This window comes from Bathycoccus prasinos (genome assembly GCF_002220235.1).
Source record: "Bathycoccus prasinos genomic : Chromosome_4".
NCBI lineage: Eukaryota > Viridiplantae > Chlorophyta > Mamiellophyceae > Mamiellales > Bathycoccaceae > Bathycoccus > Bathycoccus prasinos.
Genome location: NC_024005.1, coordinates 1011933 through 1037991, shown reverse-complemented (window position 1 = coordinate 1037991; position 26059 = coordinate 1011933). Strand labels below are relative to the sequence as shown.

Here is a 26059-nt window from a genome sequence, read left to right as displayed (position 1 = left end):
GTGGAGTGAAAGTGCAGATCGGCTGACCGTTAGGGGACAACAAAACCCTAAACCCTAAACCCTAAACCCTAAACCCTAAACCCTAAACCCTAAACCCTAAACCCAAACCCTAAACCCTAAACCCTAAACCCTAAACCCTAAACCCTAAACCCTAAACCCTAAACCCTAAACCCTAAACCCTAAACCCTAAACCCTAAACCCTAAACCCCAAAACCCTAAACCCTAAAACCCTAAACAGGGTTGATCGATTGTTCTTTAAAGCCGTCCAAGTCGAAAGAAAACAAAGTTGAAACTTACTTAGCAAGTATAGCGCGGTTAGGGGAGTTCCGGATTAGGGGATTGCAAAATTACTGGGTGCGCATGACACAAATCAAAACACAGTGGTGTTGCTTCTACATGCTAGTTTTCGTACGTTCCATTCTTCTCCCTCGCACTCCTTACTTTATCTTCTTCGAATAATATAATGTACAAAAAGCCAGACAAAAGACACAACATATGAGATCTAGAGAAGATAATCTTCAAGCGCGTCGTTGTCAGCTTCTGATCTGCATACGTACGCAAAATCGACCAGCATGGCGTCAAAGCGCTGAGAAGAAAGCTTCTCTCTTTGTATTATCTCAACGCAAACGTGCGCTGCTTTGAGAAAGTCCATGTTGCTTTGAAACTTATCCGCGGCGGTGAAGAGAGAGAGAAAAAATTCCAACTTTTGATTCTTCAAATTACTAGCGTCTTGTTCCGAAGCATCGACTTCAATTAATGCTCCACGCAGCATCTTCGCCAATGCGCGTAAACAATCTCTCGGACAAGAACACTCGTCTTGGAAGAACATTGCATCTGCGCAATGCGCGATGACCTGCTGCGCTTGGTCTCGTCTGACAAAAATGGATACGGCCGAGTAGCAGTGTTGCCAAGTTGCGGAGGATTTAATTAATCTTTCGCTGGGATACATGAGCGTATTCCACAACGATGCGACGCTTAAAAGTACCATTCGTCTATCGCCGACGCCACAATTGGAAGAAGGTGACGCGAGCGCATGCAGGCTCTTAGCTAAAGTCTCATAAACGACGTGCGATGACGACGACGCGTTTGTATCGAGCGATACAGACGGTGCAAATAGAATCGCCGTTCGCGCAACGTCGTAAAACGCCTTCGCGTACGTGCCGTTCTCCTGAATTTGATATGCATCCGGTGAGCTCAAAACGCGTTCGAGACATCGCGCCACGCTCGTCTTCGTAGACCCCGAGGCGCTATCTAAATCATATGGTGGCATGGGTTCGCAAATCGCCTCCAAAAATAACGATATGCACTGCATAACGTGTCTCGCTGCGTTACTTCCTGGCATGAACGACGCAAATGAACTCTCCAGAAGCGCAAATACGTGCTCCGAGAAATCTCTCGCGCGCATTTTCGAAGCGACGGCGAAATTAGCAAGCATTTGCACAGCCTTGACCGATTCCTCATCTTCCCTTTCAGCTTGATTCTTCACATTCACAATACCAGTCGCTCGAGTAGAAGGCGATAGAATGCTCTCGATCGAGCTCCACGCAGACTCGAGAACGAGGCAAGCTAAGTCATTCCTCGGAGAGAACAAGGAAGAAGTCACAGACGGGGGCGGCTCAAGAAATCGCACCATCGCTCCGAGGCGCGAAAGCGCTAGACAAATTTCAATGGATCGCGCTTGCAACGCTTCGACACTCTCGGGGGAAATGTTTGATGTGTCGGTAGCCAAAATTGCGTTCTTCTGTGCGACAGAGCGGTTCAAGCGTTCTATGTGGGGAGAAATCAATCGCATCATCACTCCTTTAACAACTTCAAATTTACCCGCATCGTTGGCGCAGTATACCCACATAGTTCGAAGGACCCGCGCTAAACCTTCGACGCACGCTCGGGACAGCTCTTGGTCTTGCTGTTTTGAAGCGTCATTTTCTGGCGCACCAACTACTACGATGGGAATTTTATCCATCGCCTCAGTCGCTAGTTCTATAATTTCAACAAACGCCTCCGCTTTAAAGTGCGCAATTTTCGTTTCGAGCTTACCGCAAACGTCGCGAAATCCAACCGACGCGGCGCGCCAAGACTCCTTGAGAGACATTGCGAGCAAAGTAAATCGTAACGTTCCTAAAATTAAATCAGTAGGCGTGGTCGCTTGCTTCATCACGGTTACCGGAAAATACGTTTCAATCAGCTTGCACGACGTCTCAATCACGCGCGGGTGAGAAACGAACATCGCCTCGTTACTCGCGATGGATGTGAATATTTGCGTAAAAAATTGCACAACGTGCGCCTCACCGTCTGAGATGTCCTCTTTTATACCGTACTTTGCTGCAATCAAAGTGAAAAGCGCAACGTCCACCGCTTCGAACTGATTTCCATTTTGCTGAAATAAATTTGAAACTATCGCGAGATACTTTTCCCCTCCTAAAGCGCCGTGGCACGTATCGAAGGCGTCCGCCAATACGTGTTCGCGAAACTTTGCGTTTTCTTCGTCGTACTCTTCGTCGTCGGCGGAGTCGTCTGAAAAATCATTTCCATTAGCTGGTGACGACTGTCGCGACGCGCTTGCGATGCAGCAAACGTTGAATAATCTTTCGAAGAGTTGGTCTCTGCATGCCTCGATGCGTTCATCTTTTTTCATCGTGTTGATCATCAAACAGAAATCGCCAAATGGTTCTACCGCTTCTTTTGGAAACGCTTCGGCTAAGGCGCATACGAACTCGATTGCTTGATGTTGCGCGTTACTATTTGCATCGTCGTTCATGTGCTCCGTAAACGTGAGAACGTCGCGCTCAACGAGGGCTACAAAACCTTGCAAGACTCTCGACGCGACCGTACCGCTTGTAAAACACGGTTTGTCCTCAGAAGCAGTAGCGTAATGAATAAGCTGCTTCATCAATTCGTGATTGGCGCATCGCTCTCTTGCGTAATCCGTCGATTGTGCACCAGCGCACATCTTTACTAGAAATTGCAGCGCAGCTTCTCCTCTCGTATCGTCCATGCTGGACACGAACTTTGCCGCGTTACTAAATAAAACCGGATACGCCTCTCCAACTACACACGGGGAAAAGAGTTGTTGATATGGATCCTGTTGTTGTGTAGATGTTGACTCGGGTTCCTTCGCGCACGCTTCAAACCAAAGTTTCGAACATTCCAAGCACGCGTTCACGGCATTTCTCGCGGCGTTTTCTAACTCTCTATTGCTAATACTACTTGTACTACTGCTACCAATCGATTGTGATAAAACTCCGGCAAACTCTAAAACGCTCGAGCACAATTGTAGAACGTCGCGACCGCTGGGTTTGCATACCCTCTCGACGAGTTGCGTTCTCGTTCGTCCGTCTTTCACGTTTTCCTCTATAGCTTCAGTAAATGCTTTCAAGATTTCAATCCCACACGTCTGTTTTCTACTGTTGCTGATTATAACCAATCTATTATTGAAGGCATCGCCGTCGTTGTTCTGTAAAGCAGAACTCGCAAGCTCTCCCGCAAAACGAATAAGGTTTGTTGCTATACCTACCCCTACGTCTTCGTTACTCCCGTTACGCTGATTTTGTTGATGTTGATGTTGTTGCCTCACCGACAATGCCGCACTCGTTGCTGCCACAGAAGCTAACTTTCGAGCGACCGTGACGGACTCTTCGTCGATGTTCGCAAACTCGCTCGCGTATTTCAGAATCTCGCTGATAAATTCAGTGGTATTTTCTCCCACATATACGTTTTCCTTCAGCACTTTCGTTTTCAACACATTCGCGGCAAAGAACGCGATCGTGTGTTCCGTTCTTTTATTTCTCCCGTTCGTCGCTCCGTCGTGTTCATCGCGCATTGACGAGAGGTTATGCAACGACTCACGTAAAAGGGCAGAACAATGTGCCGTCGTCGACGGGTCGTTCGTAAAAGAGAGCAAATATTGGTTCGCCTCTTCTCGAGCTTGCGCATCGCACGTTGAAGAGAAGTAGAGTTGAACGACTGCTTTGCGTATCGTTTCTGTGGCGAGAGCACCGGTGTCACTTCCTCCTCCTCCTCCTCCGACGCCCGCAGCGGCGCCGTTCATTTTTCAAAACGAAAACGAAACACACGACAGCAACAAAGATGAGTTCACAAAAAAGTGCCGTCGAAAAAATAATGCGCGCTTTGAGACAAAGCTAATATAACAACACGCATGAGACTAACTGCTATTAATTATTAAGAATTTGCCCCACTTTCAGTTTAAGCGGGCGTACGTTTTTGTTTTTGAGCATCTCCGTCGATGTCAATTTCGCGAGATTGATAATAATGCGGTGCTATTTCAACCAACCATTTCGGTTGAATCTCAATGCACTGACGCATGTACTCTTTACTCGTAAAGACAAGCTCGAAGTATACGACCCATTTGGGCAACTCCTTCGCCAATCCAGAACTCGGGTGAATGGACACCGTTTGCGGATTCTTCACGGTTCGATAACTTCCGTTTCTCTGTAACTTTGCACAATGATAAAAGAAACCAGATGTTATGCACTTCTTGATGTTATCGACCGCGTTTCGATCGGACGACAAATCAATCTCGACTCTTTCCAACATCTTAACAAGTTGGTCACGAATGTCTCTCGCCTGCTTCATGGTTCTGTGTTGCACAAAATTTTCGAAACACCACTGCGTCGAGTAATCGCAGTCTTGCCACGAGTTGAAGACGTTCATCAATGCTAGATGGTCACCGACATCACCCACATGAAAAGCCTTATGCGCATGATCGGCTAAAAGCTGCTTCTCTTTTGGTCGGTAAAAGATGGTGTTGCCGCACGAGAGCATCGCGCATACTGTCGCTACTTCGTCGACGCACTTGTACTTATCGCTCGCGATTAACGTCTTCGAAAGCATAGGATCGAGCGGAAATTCAGCCATGCGACGACCAAGTTTTGTGAGTTCGCCTCGATCGTTCAAAGCGCCGAGCGCGTAGAGCTGCTCCAAAGCGCGTAAAAGCGTTTCCGCAGGCGGCGGGTCCATGAAATCAAAGTGCATGAGGTCGTTAATTCCCAAGGACTTCAGCATCAAAACAACGTTTCCTAAATTCGTTCTTTGGATTTCCGGAACCGTGTTTGGATCTAGCTCGTTCTGAAACGACCACGCGGTATACAAACGATAGCACTTACCAGCCGATGTTCGACCAGCTCTCCCGGCTCGTTGCATCGCGGATGCTTGAGAAGTTGGTGTGACTACTAATGATTCCATACCCGAGCGCGGGTTGTAACTCTTCTGCTTGCAAAATCCTGGATCGATGACGTATTTGATGCCGTCGATGGTCAAAGACGTTTCGGCGATGTTCGTTGCTAATACACATTTTCTCCCTTTTTCTGGCGCTGGTTCGAAAATTTTTTGTTGTAAATCCGTGGGCAAGCTCGCGTAGATTGGACACACGACTAATTCCGCCAAACGTTTACTCCTTCCTCCATCTTCGTCGTCGTTGGTTGACTGCGATTGTTTTACGCGCGTGTTGAGTGTTTCTTCCAAAGCCTCAATCTCTTCCTGGCCGGTGCAAAAAACCAAGATATCACCTTTCGGTTCTTGCGCATGGATTTGCAACACAGAAACAACCACCGCATCCATATAATCCGCCTCTGGTTGTTTCGTGTACAAAATATCCACCGGGTATCGTCTCCCTGGAATTCTAAAGATTGGCGCGAAATCAAAGTACTCTGAGAACTTCTCCGCGTCGAGCGTCGCGGATGAAATTAACAATTTTATCTCAGGACGGAACCGCGCGATGTCCTTGACGAGTCCGAATAAAACGTCCGTGTGAAGCGTTCGCTCGTGCGCTTCGTCCACCATCATGACACTGTAAGATTTCAAATCAGGCTCGCCGAGAAATTCGCGCAAAAGCATACCATCTGTCATGTATTTCACCTTCGTTTTATCGCTCGTACAATCTTCAAAGCGAATCGAATAACCAATCTCGTTTCCTAGTTTGCATCCTACTTCATCTGCAACTCGGGTCGCCACGGACATCGCCGCTACTCGTCTAGGTTGTGTGCACCCGATTCGAACGCCTTCTTCTTTCGCAAATCCCGCCTCCCACATGTATTGAGGTATCTGCGTCGTCTTTCCGGAACCCGTTTCTCCAACAATAACGATGGTTTGATGATCTTCAACCGCCTTGATTAAATCATCTCGATATGGATAAATAGGCAAGGACCTCCTATCGGCTTCAATTTTCTTTCTAGCGCCGAGCTCTCCGCGCAAAGCTTTAGAATCTGGATCGTTTTCGTCGTCAATTTTTTCTTGCGTCGTTTTGTTTCTTCTTCTTCTTCTTCTCGTCTTTTCCCTCTGCGAATCGGAATCGGAATCCGAGGATGACGATGAATCGGAGACGTTAGTTCCCTTGATCTGCTCGTCGACAACGAACGCTATTTGATCTTCAAACACGTAATCGTATCCCCTCTTTTCATCTTGTTCTTTATTCTTCTTGCCCATTTTTGCTTGTCGAATCTGATGATCTTCCCATTCATCTTGTTCTTTGAACGGGTTGGCGTCCTCCTTCTCCTCTTTTCTAGATTGAGCGCTCTCTTTGTATCTCTCTAAAGCAACTTGGAAGCGTTTATCGCGATTGTTTTTTGCGTTTGCTTTATCGTCCACGTCGTCGTACGTCAACGGCATTTGATATACTTCCTCTTTGGACTCCTCGACGTTCATAAGTTGCGCCTCTGCTAACGCTAAGGTTTGTTTCTTGTACTCTAAATCTTTCTTTTGTTTCTCCGTCAGCGGACGCCCGCCGTATTCATACATCTTCTCATCGTCCGCGATTTGCTCTTTCAACTCTTCTAACTTTTGAAGCTCTCTCTTTTTGAGATACTCCTGTCGCGAGACTTTCCTCAAGTCTGGAATTAGGCCTCTCTTTACTTCTTCCTCGTCCTCTTCATCTCCTTCTGCATTGGTCGATTTGATTTTGTTCGATTTGAGGATACCGCCGCCGTTATCGAGCTTCTTCGTTTTCTCCTCGTCTTTCATGCGCAAGCGCTCCTCAAATTCACGCTTTTCTTCTTGGTCCCGCAATCGTTCTCTCTCGCGAGCAGTCTCTTCGGATATTTCTTCTTCTTCCTCCTCGTCGTCGTCGTCATCCGGCTCCAACTCTAAATCGCGATACCCTTGCAAAGCTCGTTCACGCCTCAATTTCGTCTCCTCGTCTTCTGAAGAAGAAGATTGAGAAGAAATATATGCATCTGCCGACGATGACGTTGCTCCCCCCATTGCTGAATCTTGCTTCCTTCCCTTTCTCTCCTCTCTCTTCATCTTCTTCTTTAAACTCTTCCTTGATTTCTTCTTCTCTTTACTTCTCTTCTTTGATTTCCTTTTGGAATCCTCATCAACGTCTTCGTCCGAGGACGAAGACTGCACCAGAGCGTACTTGTTCTCCTCGTCGTCGACTTCGTCTTTATCGTATGCTGCCGCGGCGATGTTTGTCGATGTCTTTTTCTTTTCTTTTCCTTCTCTTACTTCCTCATCCTTCTTCGTTTTCTGTTTAGGAAAGGAGTTAATAGTATCCTCGCTCTTGTTAAGCAAACGATTGCACAATTCTCGAGAGAACTCGAGCGTCACCGCATCAAATCCAGAGTCTTTTAACGTTTCATACAACTTCTTATGCGATGAAGATGAAGACGTGGCGTGCTTTTCCGCGATGGCCAAAACGAATTGGTTTACATTTGCTTCGGTAAATCCGCACAACTCGTTCAACTTTTCGCCGATCCATTTTAACAGCGCGTGCTTATCCCCAATCGCATCCCCCCGCGCACCCATGATGATGGCTCCTCGATGGTCACCGTGATTGGATACTTATCCACTCTGTTCGGAACGACGTTCGCGTTTTTCACCACGGCCAGGGATTTAAATCACCTAATACGACGACTAGGAAAAAGTATGAAGAAGAACAGAAAAGAAGAAGAAGAAGGAAAAAGAATTTTTTTCAAGCAAGAGAACTTGGACGGTGCGCTGACTCCGGGCCGATAAATTTATAACAGTTCTAACAACACATTCATCTACTGTGAACGCTACATCGTACTATTACAAAAGCTTGCTAAATTCCCGCGTTTGAGCGCATAATCGAATGCATTTTATCACGTAATCTCGTCACGTCCACCGTAACAGATTTCGTTTCCTGCGTCCCGCTAATTCCAAAATCCACGTACTTCAATCCGCGTAAAACCGCGCAGTTCCTGTAATACGCCGGTCTATTATCTGGAACCATTTCAAAGATAACTGAATCTTTCAACGTGTATATTTCGTTTATCATTCCCGCGCCGTGGACGCCTATAAAAATGCCGCACTTTTGCATCGACGCGCGTGTTTGTTCAACTCCGTCGCTCGCTTGAATGTTTAATAATTCGACTTCATTCTCGGGAAAAGTATCGCGCAGCATCTGCAAGACAGCCTCTTCGTTTACTAATCGACGAACCGACGTGTTCAAACGTCTCATGAAACAAATGGACCGTTCCATAAATGGAACGTTGGGCGTAGAGAAAATCTCGCCGCCGCCGCCGGCGAGAAGCTTTACGAAAGAGTTGAAGAGAGACTCATCTCGACACGGCAACGATCCATCCCACGCGAGATCCCAAAGCAATCCATCGTTTGCGATCTTCACTATCGAGTCAAATTGCACGGTATCCGAACTCCGCCTACATCTCGGTTTCCCGAAAACTGCGTATTCGCTTGGGATATCTTCTGGGTTTTGACAAGGAAGAATCAAGGTAACCGAAGTCGCATCTCGGTTTGGAAAGAAACGACTCTTTGCAACGAAAGTCGCGTACAAGGCGGTGAGCCTATGCCACGGGTTTTTACTCATGGCGTCTCTGTGAGGAGACACATCGATCGCGACGTTGCGAAGAGGTAACGCGTTCAATTTTGCTTCCATCTTTATGAAGCCTCGCGCCGTTGGATGCCGATTCGACCGAGAGGCCGTGACGTGCATCGTCTGCGCGTCGTTTCCATTCATCTCCCATCTGTTTTGTAATCCTCTCCATCCCCACAAATCTTCGCACGCGCGCGTGGATTCATCTTTTGGTTGCGTCGCGGAAATGCGCGAATTTTCTTCCGGAACAACGAAATCGTCCTTCTCTAACAAAGGATAGTGTTGTCGCCAGTGCACTCTCTGAGTAAACATCACGGCTCGTTTCCAATTCGCCGCGCTCGTCGTTACGCGCGGATCCTTTCGAGTCGAATCCCCACCACCTTGCATGGTAGAAAGCCCAAGAAACGGCGTGATAAAATGACCATCGTATCTCGAGACTCCGGCAAGGAACGATACCGGGGAGATGGCGTAACCGGCGACCGCGACTGCTTTCGCTCGGCGCATCCTCGCAAAGAGCGCGTCGTGCGATTCTTCTCGACCCGAAACCACTTCTATTGCTATTTCTCCTCCATTAACACTACTTTTCTCCTTCAATTTCATTGCGCTAGTGTTGATATCCAGCGCACCAGAGCTGGATGATGATGAGGCGTCGACGACGACTAGTATCTTCTTCACCTTCCAAATTCGAAACTGTGTGTAAACGGCGTCAAAGTAAGCATCGTCGTCTTTCTCGCTCTCGTACGTTTCGCACGAATCAACTCTTTGAGCACTTGTACTACTACTACTACTACTACTACTACTACTACTACTACTACTACTACTACTACTACTACTACCACTACTTCCTTCGCTATCGTCAGTATTAAAGCAGTGCACAATTCCGATTCGGTTGCTGTTAAAATCATCTGTATCATCTGTATCGTGTCCTTTCATGTTTTCGCGATGACTTTCACCATCGCTTTTCTTTAAAACGCCAAGTTTTTCTTCTTCAAAGTCGTCGCGAAAGGTTTTCCATTTCAAGGCGTACTCCTCGTCAGACTTCCAGAGCGCTCTGGACGAGGACGTGGGTAACCACCACGAAAAACTACGTTGTTGTTGTTGTTGTTGTGTTGCAGAGGAGGAAGGGTAGAGCCGATCGGCCAGTCTCAAATCAATCGCGCGTAAGATATCTTTCGCAGTCTCGTTTTCTTTTTCATTTGTTCGTGGTTGTTGTTGTTGTTTTCCACGAACCGTCGTCGTTTTGATTTTGGTTTCTTCATCTTCATCTTCTTCTCGTGTGCGTGTCGTCCTCGTCCTCTCCACATCTCTCATCAGCGACGACGACGATGATGAAGATGATGATGATGATGATAAAGGAGGAGAAGATATTTTTACAACTACGTTTCCATCGTTATCATCGTCATTATCAATCGAGATGCTGCTCAATGTCAACTGTCGAAACATTCTCTCGACGGACATAAACACCACCGCGATGAGAAATAAGATTACATATCTTACGAATCGTTTCGAATTGATCTTATGCGCGAAACCCCGACCCGTGGTTTTCCTCGATTGAGGAGATGACAATTTCACGCCCATAATTTCAAGGCGGGTGCTTTTTGCGCGTGTGTTGTGTGTGTGCGCGCGCGCGCGCGCTGTTTTTGTGTTGTCTGTTTGTTTTGAGATTTTTTTTTTCGTTTTTCGTTTTTCGTTTTTTTCACTTCACTCAGAACCCATCAACTGTCAACCCCTCATTTTTTGAAGTACTCGTAGAAGAAGACAAAGAAGAGACAAAGAAGACAAAGAAGACAAAGAAGACAAAGAAGACAAAGAAGAAGAAGAAGAAGAGAACGATGATGAAGACATCATCATCATCATCGAAGCAGCAGCAGTGGCATTGCAGAAAGTGCTCGACGAAATCGTTTTTTCTTGTCATCGTCGCGTTGATAGTTTCGACGTTCTCGGTTGCGCCGAGTTACGCGCAACAACAAGAACAAAAACAAAGAGCGATGACAACGACGAGGGTGGTGAGTAACAATAATCAGAATAATCAGAACGGAGGTGGAGTCGGCGGAGGAGTTTTATTCGCCACTTTCGATTGGGAGAAATATGGCATTCCAAAAGTAGCGATTAAGTTTAACAATCTGCAACTCCGCAAGTGGATCGAGTCCGAAAATCTCAGACGGTGCGCGGTGAAAGCAAACACGGAGAACGGGAATCAATGCACCCAGTTTATGATTAGAACATTTTTGGGAGAGGATGCCATTCCCGTCGACGAAGCGATGGAATCCGTCGCGAGAGATAGAAATTTATATCATGCATTCGCGCGTCAAGAGAAGGCTCAGAATGAACGCATACAAAGCTTAGAAGTACAGCGTGGATTTTTAGCGGCAGTCGCTTTCGTAACGACGACCGCTTTGGGATTGTACATGTACACTTCGAGAGCTGCAGGTCTCAAAATTCCCGTCGCAGCTTTATTCTCTGTACTCACGAAGAAAAGCGCCGACGATGTAGAAGATAAAGCCATTCGAATGCGACAGGTGAACGAGGATGCCAAAGCTCGAGCGAGAAGATTAGAAGACGCGATTAACAACTTGAAGAAAAACGAATCGCGCGTTTAAAGAGTGTTTTTTGTAATAAAAAAGTTTACAGCGAACTTTTTGTATGCGTACGTGCCCAGTAGTAGTGAAAGATTAATCAATACACATCAAAACGAAAACGTATTTTATTATATTATATTAAATCAATCATGAAAGATACCAAAGAATTACGCGGCCAAGTCGCCAATCACCCCGGCGAAGGTAAACAACGCGGGTGGGACCGCTAAGCACGCGCCAACGATACCGGCGGCTTTGGCGTAATCCGCAGGAGATTCGCACTTGCCTCTCAATACTTTCGTCACGGATTCTTCCATCGCCCAATCGATGGTCTTATCGATTGGCTTGACGATGAACGGGATAGTCATTAAACCGATGGCAGTTGGCAACGCTTTTTCAATCGTCTCCGCGTCTAAACCTCCAACGTCTAAAGACAAATCCGCAGGTAACTTGGAGACCAACAAGTTGGTTGCGTTCACCATGACGCGAATGAAACTCCCCGGCCAAAAGACCGAAGCGAGCATCTGCCAAGTGACCGTGTCTAAACCGACGATAACGCCCTCTTTCATGCCTTTTTCCCTGTTCGCTTTGATTGCCTTGTCGAACGTATCCGCGAGAACGTACACCGCGGCTACGCCGTACGTGGCTGGCACGCCCAACGGCGGTAACCAAGCCGCGAAGGCTTCTCCGCACTCGTTCGCGTACCCCATATATCTCAAAGGCGAGTCTCTGTAAATGTCGTAGGACTCGTCGCCTTTTTTTCCTTCATTGTCTTTTTCCGCGAGAGCTGCTGCTGCTGCTTTTTGAGTCGTCTTCACGTCTTCCTTCTCTTTAGTGACCGCGCGAACGACCGTCGTCGTGCTCAAACGACTGCTCTTCGACGAAAACCGCGTCGTCGTTTTGATGATCAGGTTGTTGGTGTTGTTGGTGTTGCTGTTGTTGGTGTTGCTACTGCTGTTAAATCTAAACTTCCTGCAGTGCGAATGGTGTTTCTTGGATTGTCTCAACGACGACGACGACGAAGTCGAAGTCGACGAGGAAGAGAAAGTTCTGCACCTCGTCGAAGAAGAATAAGAAGACGTTAAAGACGCGTGTTTCGCGGCCGTTCTCACGGATGCCATGGTTGCTGCTCTCATGATTATTATTTAAAGCGTGTGTGTGTGTGCGCGTGTGTGAGGTGTGTGCGCGTGCGTGGATTATGATGTTTGGGGTGAAGAAGATGAGAAGACGATAAAATTTTCCCTTCTTTTCCAAATCATTTGCGGCTCAGAACGAACGTTCAGCCGGGCAGAACGAAGAGCTGAAAAAAAGAGAAAAAAACGACGTTTGGCCTCGGACCTCTTTTTTTTGCAAAAGAGAAGAGAGAGGAGAGAGTTCTCGAAGACAGAAAAACCGCTTCTTCTGACGAACGCGGATCCTTCTCACTCCATAACTATCCCGCTTTTTACTTGTTTTATTATATATATATATACATATGTTTCTAAGATTGTGTGATTTTAGTATGATTATGGTATGATGGTTTGAAAGTGGTATGATTGTATGACTTCGGTGTGATGGTTTGTAAGTTGTGTATGTGAGTGAAGAATTGCAAACAGTTGTAAAGGAAGCACACACACTTTTTCTCGTTTTCTTCAAACTCTGAAATACCACACAAAGCACTCTTAAAGTTTTCGGTTTTTGTAACTTTTTCATTTCACGACATGACTTGAGAACTTCCTGAAGACCTCTGAAGACCAGGTCACCAAACCTTCAGCCGTGATTAGGTTTGATGTTGTGTATCCTCGCGTCTCCCCTGAAGACCCTGAAGAGCAAAAGTGTTCTTTTTTATTCTTTCTTTTATCAATAATATTTAAAATATAAAAAGGTCTTCAGGGTCTTCATCAAAAGTACGAATAGGCACAAACTCAAACCAAATTGCGGCTGAAGACAACCCCTACACAATCTTCAGATTTTCAACACAAGTCTTCATGGTCTTCAGGAACGGCGGTGTTTGTTCACTTTTTTTCCAACCTTTAATAAATACGAACTTTACAAAAATATTTTTTTCTCGTCCTAACTTAAAAGAAAGAATGAGCTTTCGAGATGGCATAATTTTTAAAATAGCATCACCTCATACCGAAAAAATATACATAGGATGTTCGAGTCTCCCACTAAATCGGGCGGTTTCGGGGCTTCGTGCGAGCGCGAAGTTTCGCAAACTCTCGTGCAACATACTTTTCCAGGCGGGCGATATCCAAAGCGAAGTATTGGAAAAGTTCCAGAACATTACCGTTCTCGAAATGCGAAAGAAACTCGGCGCAATACAGACACAATACCTCGAAAAGTGCGTCAATACAAACAGAGCAGGGCGAACGAACGCAGACAGATACAGAGAAACAAAAAGGCAACTCGAAATGTACAGAGAAAACAAAGACATGTTCAACAGAAAACACGCTCTGAAGAATATGCGAATCAGGGGCTTACCGCCGAGACCTTCGACGATACTCAAATACAACATCACGGATGAAGAAATCGCAGACTGTTGTAAAAGAGTTTAATACGGTAAAAAAATATTCTCAGTAAGTAGTATATACAAAATGGAAACTGAACGAAAGTTGTTGAAAATCCCCTTAGGCTTCCGATCCAAAATACCCAGGCGAGGTATTTACGAATACCAACTTCCCGAGAACTTTGCAAAACATAACGCCTTGTGTAAGAGAGACGAGAACTACGGCATACTGATGGGTAAACCGAATAACGCGATATGCTTAGACTACGACATTTACGACCCAAACTGTAAGGACAAACAAAAATACACGCTCGAGTATTTTAAGAAAGTGTGTGGTGACGATGTTTACATTTCCAGGACGCCGAGCGGTGGATACCACGCGGTCTTTCGATACGAAGCTCGATTTGATACGTGGAAGAACGCGACGAAAATCAACGGGTTCATAGATATAAGAACCACAGGCGGGTACATTTGTGGAAACGGATGTGAGACAGAAAAGGGTTCTTACTGTCGTCTTAACGGGAACATTTTGAAACTCACAAATATGCCCGACACTTTATACGATATGGTTGAGGAGAACGCCAACTTCGCAAATCGGGAAAGAACAGAAACTAAACCAATGCACCAAAATATCGAGACACAAGGAATCTCAGGCGATATCAACACCGGGTTACAACACCTTGGATTCTCGGGCATATATTGGACGACAAGCTATGGTTTCAAGTGCGACCAAAACGCAGGAGAGTGTCCTTTGTGTGGGAAAGTTTCACACTTCTCGAACAACTTTCGCGTCACCAAACACGAATCAACCGGCGATTGGTACGTCGCCAACTTTAGCCGCGAATGTCGCTCGACCAAATTTATCCAGGGCACGAATAATAAACTTCCAAGCTTTGCTTTCATATTATAACACTCGATAAAATATGAACTTGGGAAAATAAAATCTTGCGCTATTATACTATGGAAGCATCCAAAAAAGAAGCAAACGTTTTACAAACGTACGAAGAATTGAAGATTGAGTTTGAGAATCACGCGTGTCGCGTTGATGATGTCTTATTGTATCCAGTACTGGATACCAAAAATGAACGCACACTGTACACTTTACTCCAACTGAAGGAGCGGTTTTCACACTTGAAATATTCGGAGGGGAAAACAGAACACAAGTTCGTCCAAGAGTGGGCGGACGACCCGAACAAGAAAGCGTTCAGAAAAATGGACGTCGTGCCTAAGGACTGTCCTCCCGACGTGTATAACTTATGGGAAGGATACGACATAGAGAAGAAGAAAATTGCGTCAGAGGAAACGGGGGACACCCAACCCTTTCTCGATTTGCTTTGGGATATGAGCGGAGGAGAGGAAAGTGTGCAAGAGTATCTTTTGAAGTGGATTGCTTTTCTATTTCAAAATCCCGAGAAGAAACCGAAGACAGCGTTGGTATTCCAATCGAAGGAAGGAAGTGGGAAGAACGAGTTTTGGGGGTTCGTTGGTAAACTTATGGGGAAGGCGACGTATTTGGAAACGTCCAACGCCGAGAGGGATATTTTTGAAAAGCATAGTTTGGCACTTCAAGGACGTAAACTTGTTTTCATAAACGAGATGAATAAGAATATACACAAAAATTACGAGGACCGAATGAAGGGTTTGATAACAGACGTTTCGCTCTATTTGCGTCCACTTCACAAACAGTCATTCGAGGTTGATAACTTGGCAGGGTTCATACTCGCAGGCAACAGTCGTCTCTTAGTTTTGGTGAAGAAAGAGGAGCGACGTTTTGTTTTGGTCGAAGTCCGTGGTGGCTATTTGCCGAACACACCTAACCATAAACCGTTTTGGTCGAACTGGTTTCGATGGAAGAACGAGGAGCAGAACCAACTCGCCGTGTATAAGTACCTGATGAGTATAGAGACGAGCGAGGAGTATATCATCACGAGGCGTCCGAAAACGCGGTACTATCGAGAGACGATCCAAAAGTGTCTCCCTCCTGAAATCAAGTGGTTGGAACACTTTGTTTGCGAAGAGTTCCCGCAGACGTTCTGTTCTAAGAACAGAGGTTTGTATAAATTACACCCAACGTACGACTCCAAAGTTTCTTCGGGTACCCTCGTATCGAGTTATACAGCTTTTATTCGGGGCTGGAAAATGTCGGAACCGACGGATGCGCAGTTTGGGAACAAAATAAAAGATATGGTCGAGCGTGAAGGTTTGCCTTTCACGAAAGGAAGGAACGAATATGGACGCGTCGCCTGGATATTCTCGAGACGTGGTGTGTATGATTGGCTGACAGAAAAGGAATACACGGAATACCTATTGGGAAACGAAGACGACGAGTACGGTGGAATGACACCTCCGGTGAGAACGGAGTACTAGGAGAAAGAAAGCGTATTTAACTAAATAATGACACCCATTGTAAGATACTATTTTAATTCACGATACTAACTTAGAATGAAGACGAATAGCGAATCCCTCCACGACCCCTCTTACTCTATAAACTCGCCTTCGGCGATGCTATACCAGAAGAAAAATACGCGAAACTTCGTATCGGTATTGAAAGTATTTTTGGAAACATAAAAAAATACGACGAAGGGGATGAAAGAAACTTTGTCTCCTTATTAAAAGTAAAAGTGCTTTTGATAAATCAAATCACCAATACTCGTCCCTTCTTTGCGCGTCGTTTTGCTGAAGACGAATAGAGAATCCCTCCGCGACCCCTCTTACTCTATAAACTCGCCTTCGGCGACACTATACCAGAAGAAAAATACGCGAAAGTTCGTATCGGTATTGAAAGTATTTTTGGAAACATAAAAAATACGACGAAGGGGACTTCGTCTCTTTATTAAAAGTAAAAGTGCTTTTGATAAATCAAATCACCAATACTCGTCCTTGCTTTGCGCGTTGTTTTGCTGACGACGAATAGAGAATCCCTCCGCGACCCCTCTTACTCTATAAACTCGCCTTCGTACCAGAAGAAAGTTCGTACCTATATCGAAAGTATTCTTGAAAACATAAAAAATACGACGAAGGGGATGAAAGTGCTTTTGAGAAATCAAATCACCACTACCCGTCCCTTCTTTGCTTTCTTCTTTGCCTCTTCTTCACGTTTCCTCTTCTCGAGTACTCTCGACCGCGTTTGTATCATTTCGGGTTCCTCGTAGACGAGTTTCCTCTCGTCAATTTTAATCATATTTTCGACGAGTAGGGGTTGGATTTTGCGCACGTACAACTCGGTAGCGAGCGGCGAGTGTTTCATGGTCTCAGATAATTTCATCACATCTTCTTCCTTGATTTTTTGCGAGATGTACGCGTGGCGCAGAAGGTTAATCGCACCGGGCGTTTTGGTTTGTCCCTGAACTTTACCGTCCTTTATCCCAGCCTCGACCAACCACGCGGCGATTGTCGCGGACATTTTACCGTCCTTGCCGAACGTGCCGAATAGGTGTTCGCCGTTTTTGAGTCGGTGTTTTGCGATGTAGTTTGAAATAAGTTTGGACGTCGCATCGCTGAATCGAACCACGACCCGTCCAAAAAAATCCATCGTTTTATACACGTTCAAATATATCGTCCAAACTCCGTTCTTTTTGACGATATAGTTCATCGTTTTCTCGACGTTGCCCGTCATATTTGGCGGGTTGATGACGAGGTTTCCTAAATCGTCTCGACTCGGGAACTCCTCGTAGACGGAAATGTAGAGGAACTCCTTACTCTCGCGTCCGAACGTATCTTTGAATATTTTTTTAATATCCGTGAACCCGTATTTGATTGTGTATTTTCTTTTATCGGCGATATACGAGTCCGCTTTCTTTTTCGTGACGGCGTTGAAATTGTTGAGCCAATTCAAATCGGTCTGGAACTCGGGTAAAAGTCCCGGGAAGTTTCGGTAGAGCACATAGAGCGCCTGGTTGGTCGAGAGCGTCGTCGAGGGGTTCGACGCTTCTTTATCGCGTAACCTTTTGAGTATCGGTCCGATGCGTTCTTTTCTCAAACACCTACGAACGTCCTTCAAACACTCCGGTGGGAGAAACCTCGTGAAGAAGAGATAGACTTGTCCCGATTTCCAATCGTTCTCTTTCCCGAACCGCATTTGTATGGTGGTTTCCTTCGCCTTTTTACCCGTGATGTTGATTACCCACGAGGTTGGTTGTCCGTCGGCACCTCTATTCCACACGTAATCGTGGAACGTCTTTAGAGCAAACTGTTGCCCCGGCGGAACTTTGAGTATTTTTCCACGCTGTTCGACCATAAGTTTTTTGAACGATTGGACGAGTTTCTGTTCGTCTTCTTTTACGTTTTCGGTGAGTTGTTGTTGCTCGAGATACTGTGCTTGTATGCGTTTGGTTTCCTCGTTGACGGCTAAAGTTGGTGCGTACGCGGACGGCGCGAACGCGACGACGAGCGGCGGGTGATTGCCCTCTTTTCGTATCGCGTTTACCTCGGCGTTCGATATGTCGTATTTTTTGGTCGTGTTCTGCTGAGGAATTGAGCCTTCGCGGATTCTATCGAGTATACGTTTCCTGTTGAAATTGTACTTGTTCGTGTCGTCGCTCATACGCTTACGCATGGCAACGGCGGATTGTTTTGTCGAGTATGTGGTGTTCATATACATCATACCAACATTTTATTTCACGAAGATTGTCCTGGTATTTTTGATTTTTTTTTCTCAGGCTAAAGTACCAGAAAAATATGGCTCCCAAGAAATCCAAAGTTAAGAAACCAAAAGTGAAGAGAAGCATCACCCAGCCTGCGAAAAGCATAATCGAGCGAACCATTTGCTCGCACCCTATGTTGAAGCGCGTCCAGAAGGAGGTGCGCGAGCTGAAGAAGAAATCGACGAAAAAGTATAAAAAATAAGTAGGTATCACATAGTTTCAACGTATTTTCTACACGGTGCGTTCAAAGTATTTTTTTTGTGAGCGAGCCATATATTTTTGGTTTGCCGTCCTTCTTTTTTTCGTCGAACCAAATCAAATCTTATCCCGAATAAAAACCCTCACTTTTCAAGCGCGTACGACGGCACTTCAAAACAAGTACACGTACCTAAACGCGGTAAAAAGAAGTATCAACACTTCCTCTACCCCGTTAATTATCTTAATCAACGAAAGTCGCCTTCGGCTCCACTCGTAAGTAAAGAAATAGAAACCGATTTTAATCGTCGTCGTTTTTTTTCCGGAGGTCGTGAAAAGTTCCCGAAGTCGCGGAAGTTGAGGTATACAACTTTTTTCATTCCTCACTTTCTTCAGTCCCACAAATTTCTAAACTTCACCTGTGTGGAGATGAAAGTCGTAAGCTTGTTCTCCGGCATAGGTGGCCTCGACCTTGGTTTAGAACAGGCTGGTCACGAAGTGATTTTGCAAGTAGAGAACGATCCTCACTGCTTGCAGGTGTTACAGCGCCACTTTCCCGGAAGAGAGATTCGGCGGGACGTGGCTGAGCTGACAGAACTTCCCGCGGAAACTGAATTGCTTGCCGCGGGCTTTCCGTGCGAGGTACGGCATATTTTCATAACGTATTTTCCATCTAATCCTTTCGAAGGATGTGAGCATAATGAACCCTAACCGACCAGGACTCCAGGGCAGCCGCACTGCACTATGCTCTCATATATTTCGCTTACTTCGCAAAAATCGCGCGCCTTGGGTACTCCTGGAAAATGTTCCAGGCTTGCAGATGTGGCATCTTACCGTTGATCCGCCTCAAGAGCCTGCCATTGCACATATTGTACACGAACTAGAAAGTTTAGGTTACAGCTGGGCTCATCGCATTATCAGTTTATCTGCTTTCGGTTTACCGCAGCGTCGTCATCGCGTATTTATTGTTGCTACTCTTCATGGTGATCCTCGAGATGTGCTTCTTTCGACAGAGAGTATTTGTAAGGGCCAGTGTATTAATCTGAGCAAAGCGGAAAGCAAAGAGAAATCGCCAGCTGAGTGTTATGAGTGCTTTATGACACCTCCGCACGTCACACCTACGATTTCAGTCACCTGTGTCGACCTTGCTGAGAAACGGTACGGTCCAGTTGCGCATGAAATTTGCACACTCACTGCATCCAATGGGAGGCGTCTGTGTATGGTTGAAGATCTTGGTGATGGTAGAGGTCATGCGTTCAGGCTCGAGATTGAAGATGCAGAACGTTTAAATGGCTTCCCGGTAGGATGGACAGAGACTTGTTTCCCACTAATGATACCTGGTCGTCCATGGATGAAAGCAGTTGATAGCCATCGGAGCTGTATCAAACGTATTGAGTTACTTGGTCGCGCGGTGGCAATACCACAGGCTCGATGGATAGGGCAACGACTTATGAGCCCTTATGAAATCAAATTCTCCCGAGAAAGCGACGGCATCAATTTTTCTGAACCAGTTCCTGGTCTTTCAAGCATTACGAGAGAAGATTCCGGAACAGAAGCTAAACTTCGCGCATGGCCTTTGGCTGCATGGAATATTCTTTCTAGTCCAGAAAACATTCAGTTGTGTTCAAAATATGACCAAGCCGCTTCATTGTGGCGCAGTAGACGAGGCCTTAAACGCATGTCAAATACGCCAGAGATTTTTTCTTTCATACCGTTGGGCGAGTTTTTGTCTTCTCAACGTCGAAATATTGACGCGGAAAAACTCTTAGACTTTAAAGTGCGTGCTGAAAAAAGCAACATAGAACTTATGCCATTCATCTCCGCAGCGTTTGGGATGCAGCCGCGTGGGAAGCGAAAGGGTAAACAAAGTGAGCAAGTAAAAACGAAATTAGATACCGAGCGAGCTGGAGGTGAATGCGCTGGAGAGCTAGTCTGGATATCAACAAAAGTAAGTAAGAGAGAATGCTTTTGGCCTGGAATCGCTCTACATCTTGATAGAGATCGAGATGTCATCCCAAGCTATGCAATAGAAAAGATCAAACCTAATCAGTCGTCTAGTTTGCACAGGATGGTTGTTTATTTCGCGGAGGAGTCTTATGAATGGTTGAGGTCAGATCGTATGCTTCCCTTCCGTGAGCACTTTGACGAGTTTGAAGGGCAGCCCTTGCTGGTATCGAGAGCAAAATATCAAAGGGCAGTCGAGTTGGCTTTGGAGTGGCAGATGCATCAAGACAGTAGTGTCGAAAAACTCTATGATGTGCACCTACGCGAGGCGCGTGCGAAGGAGGTGGAAAAACTTCACCAAAAAATTGGAAACCTGAGCGACACCCCTAATATAAGTTGTGGTATTTGTATCATCTGCCAGTCAAGAAAGAATGACTTAGATGTGACTCCATCGAGCAAGAGTAGCAACCTGAGAGCAAGTACACGACAAAGGAGAACGTCCCCCTTGAAGGGGGTACAAGCAGGGCAGAGCTGTCCTCAACTTCGGGTAAGTCTTTCTCGGTAACTTATACATATTCTGACATTTATAATATCGTTTTTCTCCTTGCAGATACTGGCAGCAGCGAGGAAAGGATTGGTTAGTGCTCAACTTGCTTTGCTGCGAGAGCAAGCTGTGGGTCGACGCGTTGAAATATATTGGCATGCTGATAAAAAGTTTTATCCCGCGACGATTACTGCTTTCGACGATCAACACTACTCACATCGAATAGAGCACGATGATGGAGATATAGAACCCGCAGCAAAGCTATGGGAGATGCGTGTCAATCTTCTCGTAGATAATTCCGGTGTATGATCGATTTACAACAACAACAACCCGGTTCTTTGTTGATATAATAATGAGTCTGGAATCAGTCGCATATCGCCTTCGCGCTCGTAGAACACGGTCTAACAATTTGTTAGGGGTTTTGGTGCCGGAGAAGCTTCTCCATTTTTATTACGAGAGTACTCACAAGGCGTGAGAGAGAACAGTCTTAAATTACACTCATATTTTATATAATTTAATGAACACCTAACCAAAATTGCCATTATTTTTGACACATATACCCGTATTTTTTCAATGGATGCACCTAAAATTGTAAATTTACGAAAATCGTGCGATAAAAGAAGCATATTCACGAAAACAGCTTTGTTGAAACATTTTTCTCGCCAGATATTTTTGGTTTGCCCTCCTCCTTCTTTTTGTCGTGTGTCTTTTGGATACGAATCTTTTCCAGAAGAAATAACCTCACTTTTTAAGCGCGTACGGCATCACTTCAAAACAAGTGCTCGTACCTAAACGCGGTAAAAAGAAGTATCGACACTTCCTCTACCCCGTTAATCATCTTAATCAACGAAAGTCGCCTTCGGCTCCACTCGTAAGTAAAGAAATAGAAACCGATTTTTTTCGTCGTCGTTTTTCCCGAAGTCGCGAAAAGTTCCCGAAGTTGCGGACCTTAGTATAGTTTTGCGGAGGTGGCGTTCGTTTGGGGGAGAGATAAATGAGATTGTCCGTCGCGGGGGGGGTGCGTAGGATTGGTCTTTATTAACTTTGATACACTCTTCTTTGTCTTTAGCTCAAACTTTATGTCTAAAAAAAGAAGGTTTGAAGTGGAGGCATCAACAGCCAAGCGGGTACATAGCAAACCCGATAAATTATGGCGAATCGTGCTGGATTATCCAGATATTTTTGATAACTTCATCTTGCCGAAGCTGAGTTGTAACGATGTTAAGTTTTTCTACGACTGCAATAGTGAAAGCCGAATGGCTATAAAACGTTCGAGTGAGCGCTTGTGTACTTCCTTCAAGACTCGAGATTTTTTCACGAAGTCGACCTTATCTTGGGCTCTTGAGAATTGTTCTGAAAACAAGAAACGCTTTTGTGAACAAATGGCTTTCAATGGATAGAAGCCGTGCGAAGGACAGATGGGGCAACAGGTACAAGTTCAGCATACCAATCTTGGTATGTATCTGCCGCCACAAACAACGGGTGGGTGGAAATGAGTATGGATAATTCCGTGTTTGAAACAGCTGGAAACCCCGCGTATTATCCCACTCAGTTTCGTGAAATAACTGGAAACACAGTCAGTTCAAACAGATACAGAGTCTTCCGAGGTAATGACGAAATTGGGAAATATTTTGATGGTTTCCGCATATACTCCAAAGACGAAAGTCCTCCAGCAATACCGTTAGGTGATGTGATTGAAAGTCTCATAGAATTAAATACCTTCCATTAATATAGACGAAGAATGACCTTCATAAACAGAAGGATAATTAAGCGACCAACTTTGTTTGCTTCAAGCCGACGAAACTTCGGCAACTTACTCACACACTACGAAACGGGACAGGACGGAACAACGCCCGAACCCGGACCCGACCCCGACCCAACGACCCCGATTTCATTTACCGTAAGCTGGGCGACAAATGGCGGAATCATTCAAGCGAATCTGGTTGGTATTCAAGATGGCGACGGGACTGAAGTTATAACTTTAACCCGAGACGATGGTAGTATTTTAGCAACGCTCACAAGTGGTTCGTTAGGTAATCATACTTTACAACACGATGAAGGCACGAACTAACATATACACACACATACACATACACATACACATATACATACACTATTCGGTTAGATGGCGTGGTACAAAGTTCATTTACACGAACATACGAACCCGATACTCCAAGTTTTACCACGAACTTCTTTTCAAATACACCGAAAAGAATATCGTGTGGTATAGAAAATATTGTAAATCTACACGACAGTTATTCTGTACGATTGGCGAGACTTGACGACACAATTTTAGATACGCAAGTACTCAACGACGGAACACCGTTCTTCCTTCAATTTACAGAACTGGACTACGGGACATACGATTATAAGTTGCTCCTATCCAAATGGACGACAACTTCAACATCCAACCCGAATATCTCACCCGAAAGCTATTTTGTGGATACAGTTATAGCAACACATACTCAACTGTTTCTTCGCCCCGAACCAACTTTTACAACCAGTTGGACGAAATCGGGTCTTACCATCAACGCCGACCTCTCAAGTATCACGGGCGCACATTCCGAGTTCTACGCGTATCTTTGTAGAGACGACGAAACGACTCTTGCGACCCATCAATTCACAGAAGGAGAGACTAACACATCACTCACATTTACCGAGACGGGGTATGGAACTTTTACCTACCAGTTAAAACTTGGTACGACAGAAGTCTCAACACACACAGAAACCTATGTGAGACCAACCCCTACTTACACAGCTTCGTTCAGCACGAACGAACTTACACTCACGGCAAGTATCACCAGCATTACGAACGCGCACAACTCGTTCGCGATTACCTTAGAAAGAGACGATGGAACTGTTTTACAAACACACACTTTGGCGGATGGAGAAACCAGTTTCACTTTTACCCAAACCGAAACTTCTTACGCAACTTTCAATTATGTTGTTAAATTGAACGGAACACAAACCGATACTTATTCGGCAACATACACTCCACCACCAACACCAACATTTGATATTGCTCTAACGAAAGACGACTTGGCGATTACGGCAACACTCACGAACATCGTCAATCCCGACCCCTACTATACTTTTATGATACACGATGCGAGCGACGCGCACCTTGACGGACATACTTTCACGACGGGCGATACGACCGTGACCTTAACTTGGACGGAAACTTTGTACGGTGAAAAGACATACACGAAACTTTTGAACGGGGCGAGTATCGGTACGGAAACGATTACGCTTACCGACCCGAACGCTATTGAATTAAGACAGGACTTTACAATTACAGGCGGTGCCTGGATTAATGAATCCGTTGTAAAAGAGACAGGAGGCACAAATAATACCAATGGTTCCAATGCGGATAATAATGGGTGGGACACAACATATCCATCTCCTTGGAACACCGTAGTTGATAAATATAGTTGGTCCATTGTGGGACATCATAATCATAAAATCCTATATGACCCCACGCAACCAACTAATTCAGGACAAGGTTGGATGTATTTGGATGCTATTAATGGAGGTTGGACTTCATCTATCACAAATGGTGTAGTTAAGTTCCAGAGAAATAGTGATAATTGGTATATTCAATGGAATGTAGCTGGTGCGTGGGTTAATGAAGCGCCCTCATCTAACACGCCATCAACCCCGACCTGGACTTTTACTTGGGACGCTACAAACCCATCTGTCCCCGATGGCGGAACTATGGAAATCACCTACGACGGAACGAATTGGTATATTAATGACGATAGTCTTGAACCAGATTTCGCAACACACGCCACTATTAGTGCGACCGCTGTTGCGAACAGTATAGCTATTGGATACTACGATTTTGGTGCGTGGGTAAATGGATGGAGCTTTCCAAACACATACACATCTGGTGATGTACCAGCTTCAGTAATATCGGGCAGTTGGGCGAGTAGTTTCGTGTCTATGATACAGCAAGGCTCGTCTTCTACACCAACCCAGCCAACTCTTATTACCAGTATATCACTAATTGGTGGTGTTTGGAATCCAGCTTCTTATATTCACCAAGCAACAAATAACACTAACACTTATTATGAATACAAAATATCGCTTGACACAGCAGATAGTCAGTATTTTATTGCGTACAATTGGACGACGAAAAAATGGTTTGACACAAACACAACTACAACCCACAGTACATTTGGGACATCAGTATCCGATACATCATCTACGAGCCGTGAAACGACTGAGAACGCCGCGGTTGTCTATGTTATGGCGAGTTATGCTTTACACCCTCAGTTCACCAACCCCTACTACGAAGCGTAATAAATTAAAATTTAAAAATACACGGTAGTTCAAAGGTGTTTTTACTCACGCCTTTTAAGTACCTCTTTTACATTCCTACACGACCGCTCGTAATTTTCAACTATGAAATACGCGAACTCGTCTTCTACAATCTCATCGCTAAAATGCTTACTGTAGCACTTATACTCATCGGTGTCGTACGAGTACTCAAAACAAAACGGAAAAACTAAGTTTCCATTTTCCTTGTTTTCCTCGTCTTGAAAAAGAGCAAAAACGCGTTTTCACTTGCGCCCTCTAAGTACTTCTTTATTTATTAAACGACAAACTCAAATCGTTCACCGTATCTTTTAAGTGATTTGAAAGCTTGCGCATTCCCGAAAAAAAGTATCCACCACACCCTTAGGACATCCGCTTTCGTGTAAATATTGCAAACACTCGGGGTTACCATTTTTGGAAGCATAACAACCCAAGTCTTACCACCAAGAGTAAGCTCAAAAGGACACGCACGAGCGTGGAATTCTTCTTTAATACATATTTTGCGAGCAACTCAGAAGCTTTATCTGTACATAAATGGAAGTC

General features: G+C 45.2%; 11 protein-coding genes across 11 annotated transcripts; 6 read left to right on the top strand and 5 right to left on the bottom strand.

Annotated features, from left to right (window-relative positions):
- Positions 1 to 502: 502 nt before the first annotated feature.
- Bathy04g05110 (unknown protein) lies at positions 503 to 4048 on the bottom strand (the record flags this gene model as incomplete). Its single annotated transcript, XM_007513534.1, has 1 exon — positions 503 to 4048. One exon carries the CDS (start codon positions 4046 to 4048, stop codon positions 503 to 505), a length of 3546 nt encoding a protein of 1181 aa, XP_007513596.1.
- A 155-nt stretch (positions 4049 to 4203) lies between these two features.
- On the bottom strand, positions 4204 to 7761 carry Bathy04g05100 (DEAH (Asp-Glu-Ala-His) box polypeptide 16; the record flags this gene model as incomplete). Its single annotated transcript, XM_007513829.1, has 1 exon — positions 4204 to 7761. The coding sequence occupies one exon, from the start codon at positions 7759 to 7761 to the stop codon at positions 4204 to 4206; it is 3558 nt and encodes a 1185-aa protein (XP_007513891.1).
- A 277-nt stretch (positions 7762 to 8038) lies between these two features.
- On the bottom strand, positions 8039 to 10387 carry Bathy04g05090 (predicted protein; the record flags this gene model as incomplete). Its single annotated transcript, XM_007513621.1, has 1 exon — positions 8039 to 10387. The coding sequence occupies one exon, from the start codon at positions 10385 to 10387 to the stop codon at positions 8039 to 8041; it is 2349 nt and encodes a 782-aa protein (XP_007513683.1).
- A 257-nt stretch (positions 10388 to 10644) lies between these two features.
- Positions 10645 to 11409, top strand: Bathy04g05080 (unknown protein; the record flags this gene model as incomplete). The annotated part of the gene is made up of 1 exon (XM_007513798.1): positions 10645 to 11409. One exon carries the CDS (start codon positions 10645 to 10647, stop codon positions 11407 to 11409), a length of 765 nt encoding a protein of 254 aa, XP_007513860.1.
- Positions 11410 to 11555: 146 nt separating this feature from the next.
- On the bottom strand, positions 11556 to 12521 carry Bathy04g05070 (predicted protein; the record flags this gene model as incomplete). Its single annotated transcript, XM_007513375.1, has 1 exon — positions 11556 to 12521. The coding sequence occupies one exon, from the start codon at positions 12519 to 12521 to the stop codon at positions 11556 to 11558; it is 966 nt and encodes a 321-aa protein (XP_007513437.1).
- A 933-nt stretch (positions 12522 to 13454) lies between these two features.
- Positions 13455 to 16240, top strand: Bathy04g05060 (predicted protein; the record flags this gene model as incomplete). Its single annotated transcript, XM_007513362.1, has 3 exons — positions 13455 to 13905; positions 13945 to 14718; positions 14841 to 16240. The coding sequence occupies 3 exons, from the start codon at positions 13455 to 13457 to the stop codon at positions 16238 to 16240; spliced, it is 2625 nt and encodes an 874-aa protein (XP_007513424.1).
- A 676-nt stretch (positions 16241 to 16916) lies between these two features.
- Positions 16917 to 18428, bottom strand: Bathy04g05050 (unknown protein; the record flags this gene model as incomplete). The annotated part of the gene is made up of 1 exon (XM_007513713.1): positions 16917 to 18428. One exon carries the CDS (start codon positions 18426 to 18428, stop codon positions 16917 to 16919), a length of 1512 nt encoding a protein of 503 aa, XP_007513775.1.
- Positions 18429 to 18550: 122 nt separating this feature from the next.
- Bathy04g05040 (predicted protein) lies at positions 18551 to 21508 on the top strand (the record flags this gene model as incomplete). Its single annotated transcript, XM_007513496.1, has 4 exons — positions 18551 to 18705; positions 18870 to 19353; positions 19400 to 21202; positions 21266 to 21508. 4 exons carry the CDS (start codon positions 18551 to 18553, stop codon positions 21506 to 21508), a joined length of 2685 nt encoding a protein of 894 aa, XP_007513558.1.
- Positions 21509 to 22278: 770 nt separating this feature from the next.
- On the top strand, positions 22279 to 22599 carry Bathy04g05030 (unknown protein; the record flags this gene model as incomplete). The annotated part of the gene is made up of 1 exon (XM_007513794.1): positions 22279 to 22599. The coding sequence occupies one exon, from the start codon at positions 22279 to 22281 to the stop codon at positions 22597 to 22599; it is 321 nt and encodes a 106-aa protein (XP_007513856.1).
- A 98-nt stretch (positions 22600 to 22697) lies between these two features.
- Positions 22698 to 22928, top strand: Bathy04g05020 (unknown protein; the record flags this gene model as incomplete). The annotated part of the gene is made up of 1 exon (XM_007513595.1): positions 22698 to 22928. The coding sequence occupies one exon, from the start codon at positions 22698 to 22700 to the stop codon at positions 22926 to 22928; it is 231 nt and encodes a 76-aa protein (XP_007513657.1).
- A 187-nt stretch (positions 22929 to 23115) lies between these two features.
- On the top strand, positions 23116 to 25501 carry Bathy04g05010 (hypothetical protein BpV1_073; the record flags this gene model as incomplete). Its single annotated transcript, XM_007513369.1, has 2 exons — positions 23116 to 23171; positions 23260 to 25501. The coding sequence occupies 2 exons, from the start codon at positions 23116 to 23118 to the stop codon at positions 25499 to 25501; spliced, it is 2298 nt and encodes a 765-aa protein (XP_007513431.1).
- Between the last annotated feature and the right edge of the window lie 558 nt (positions 25502 to 26059).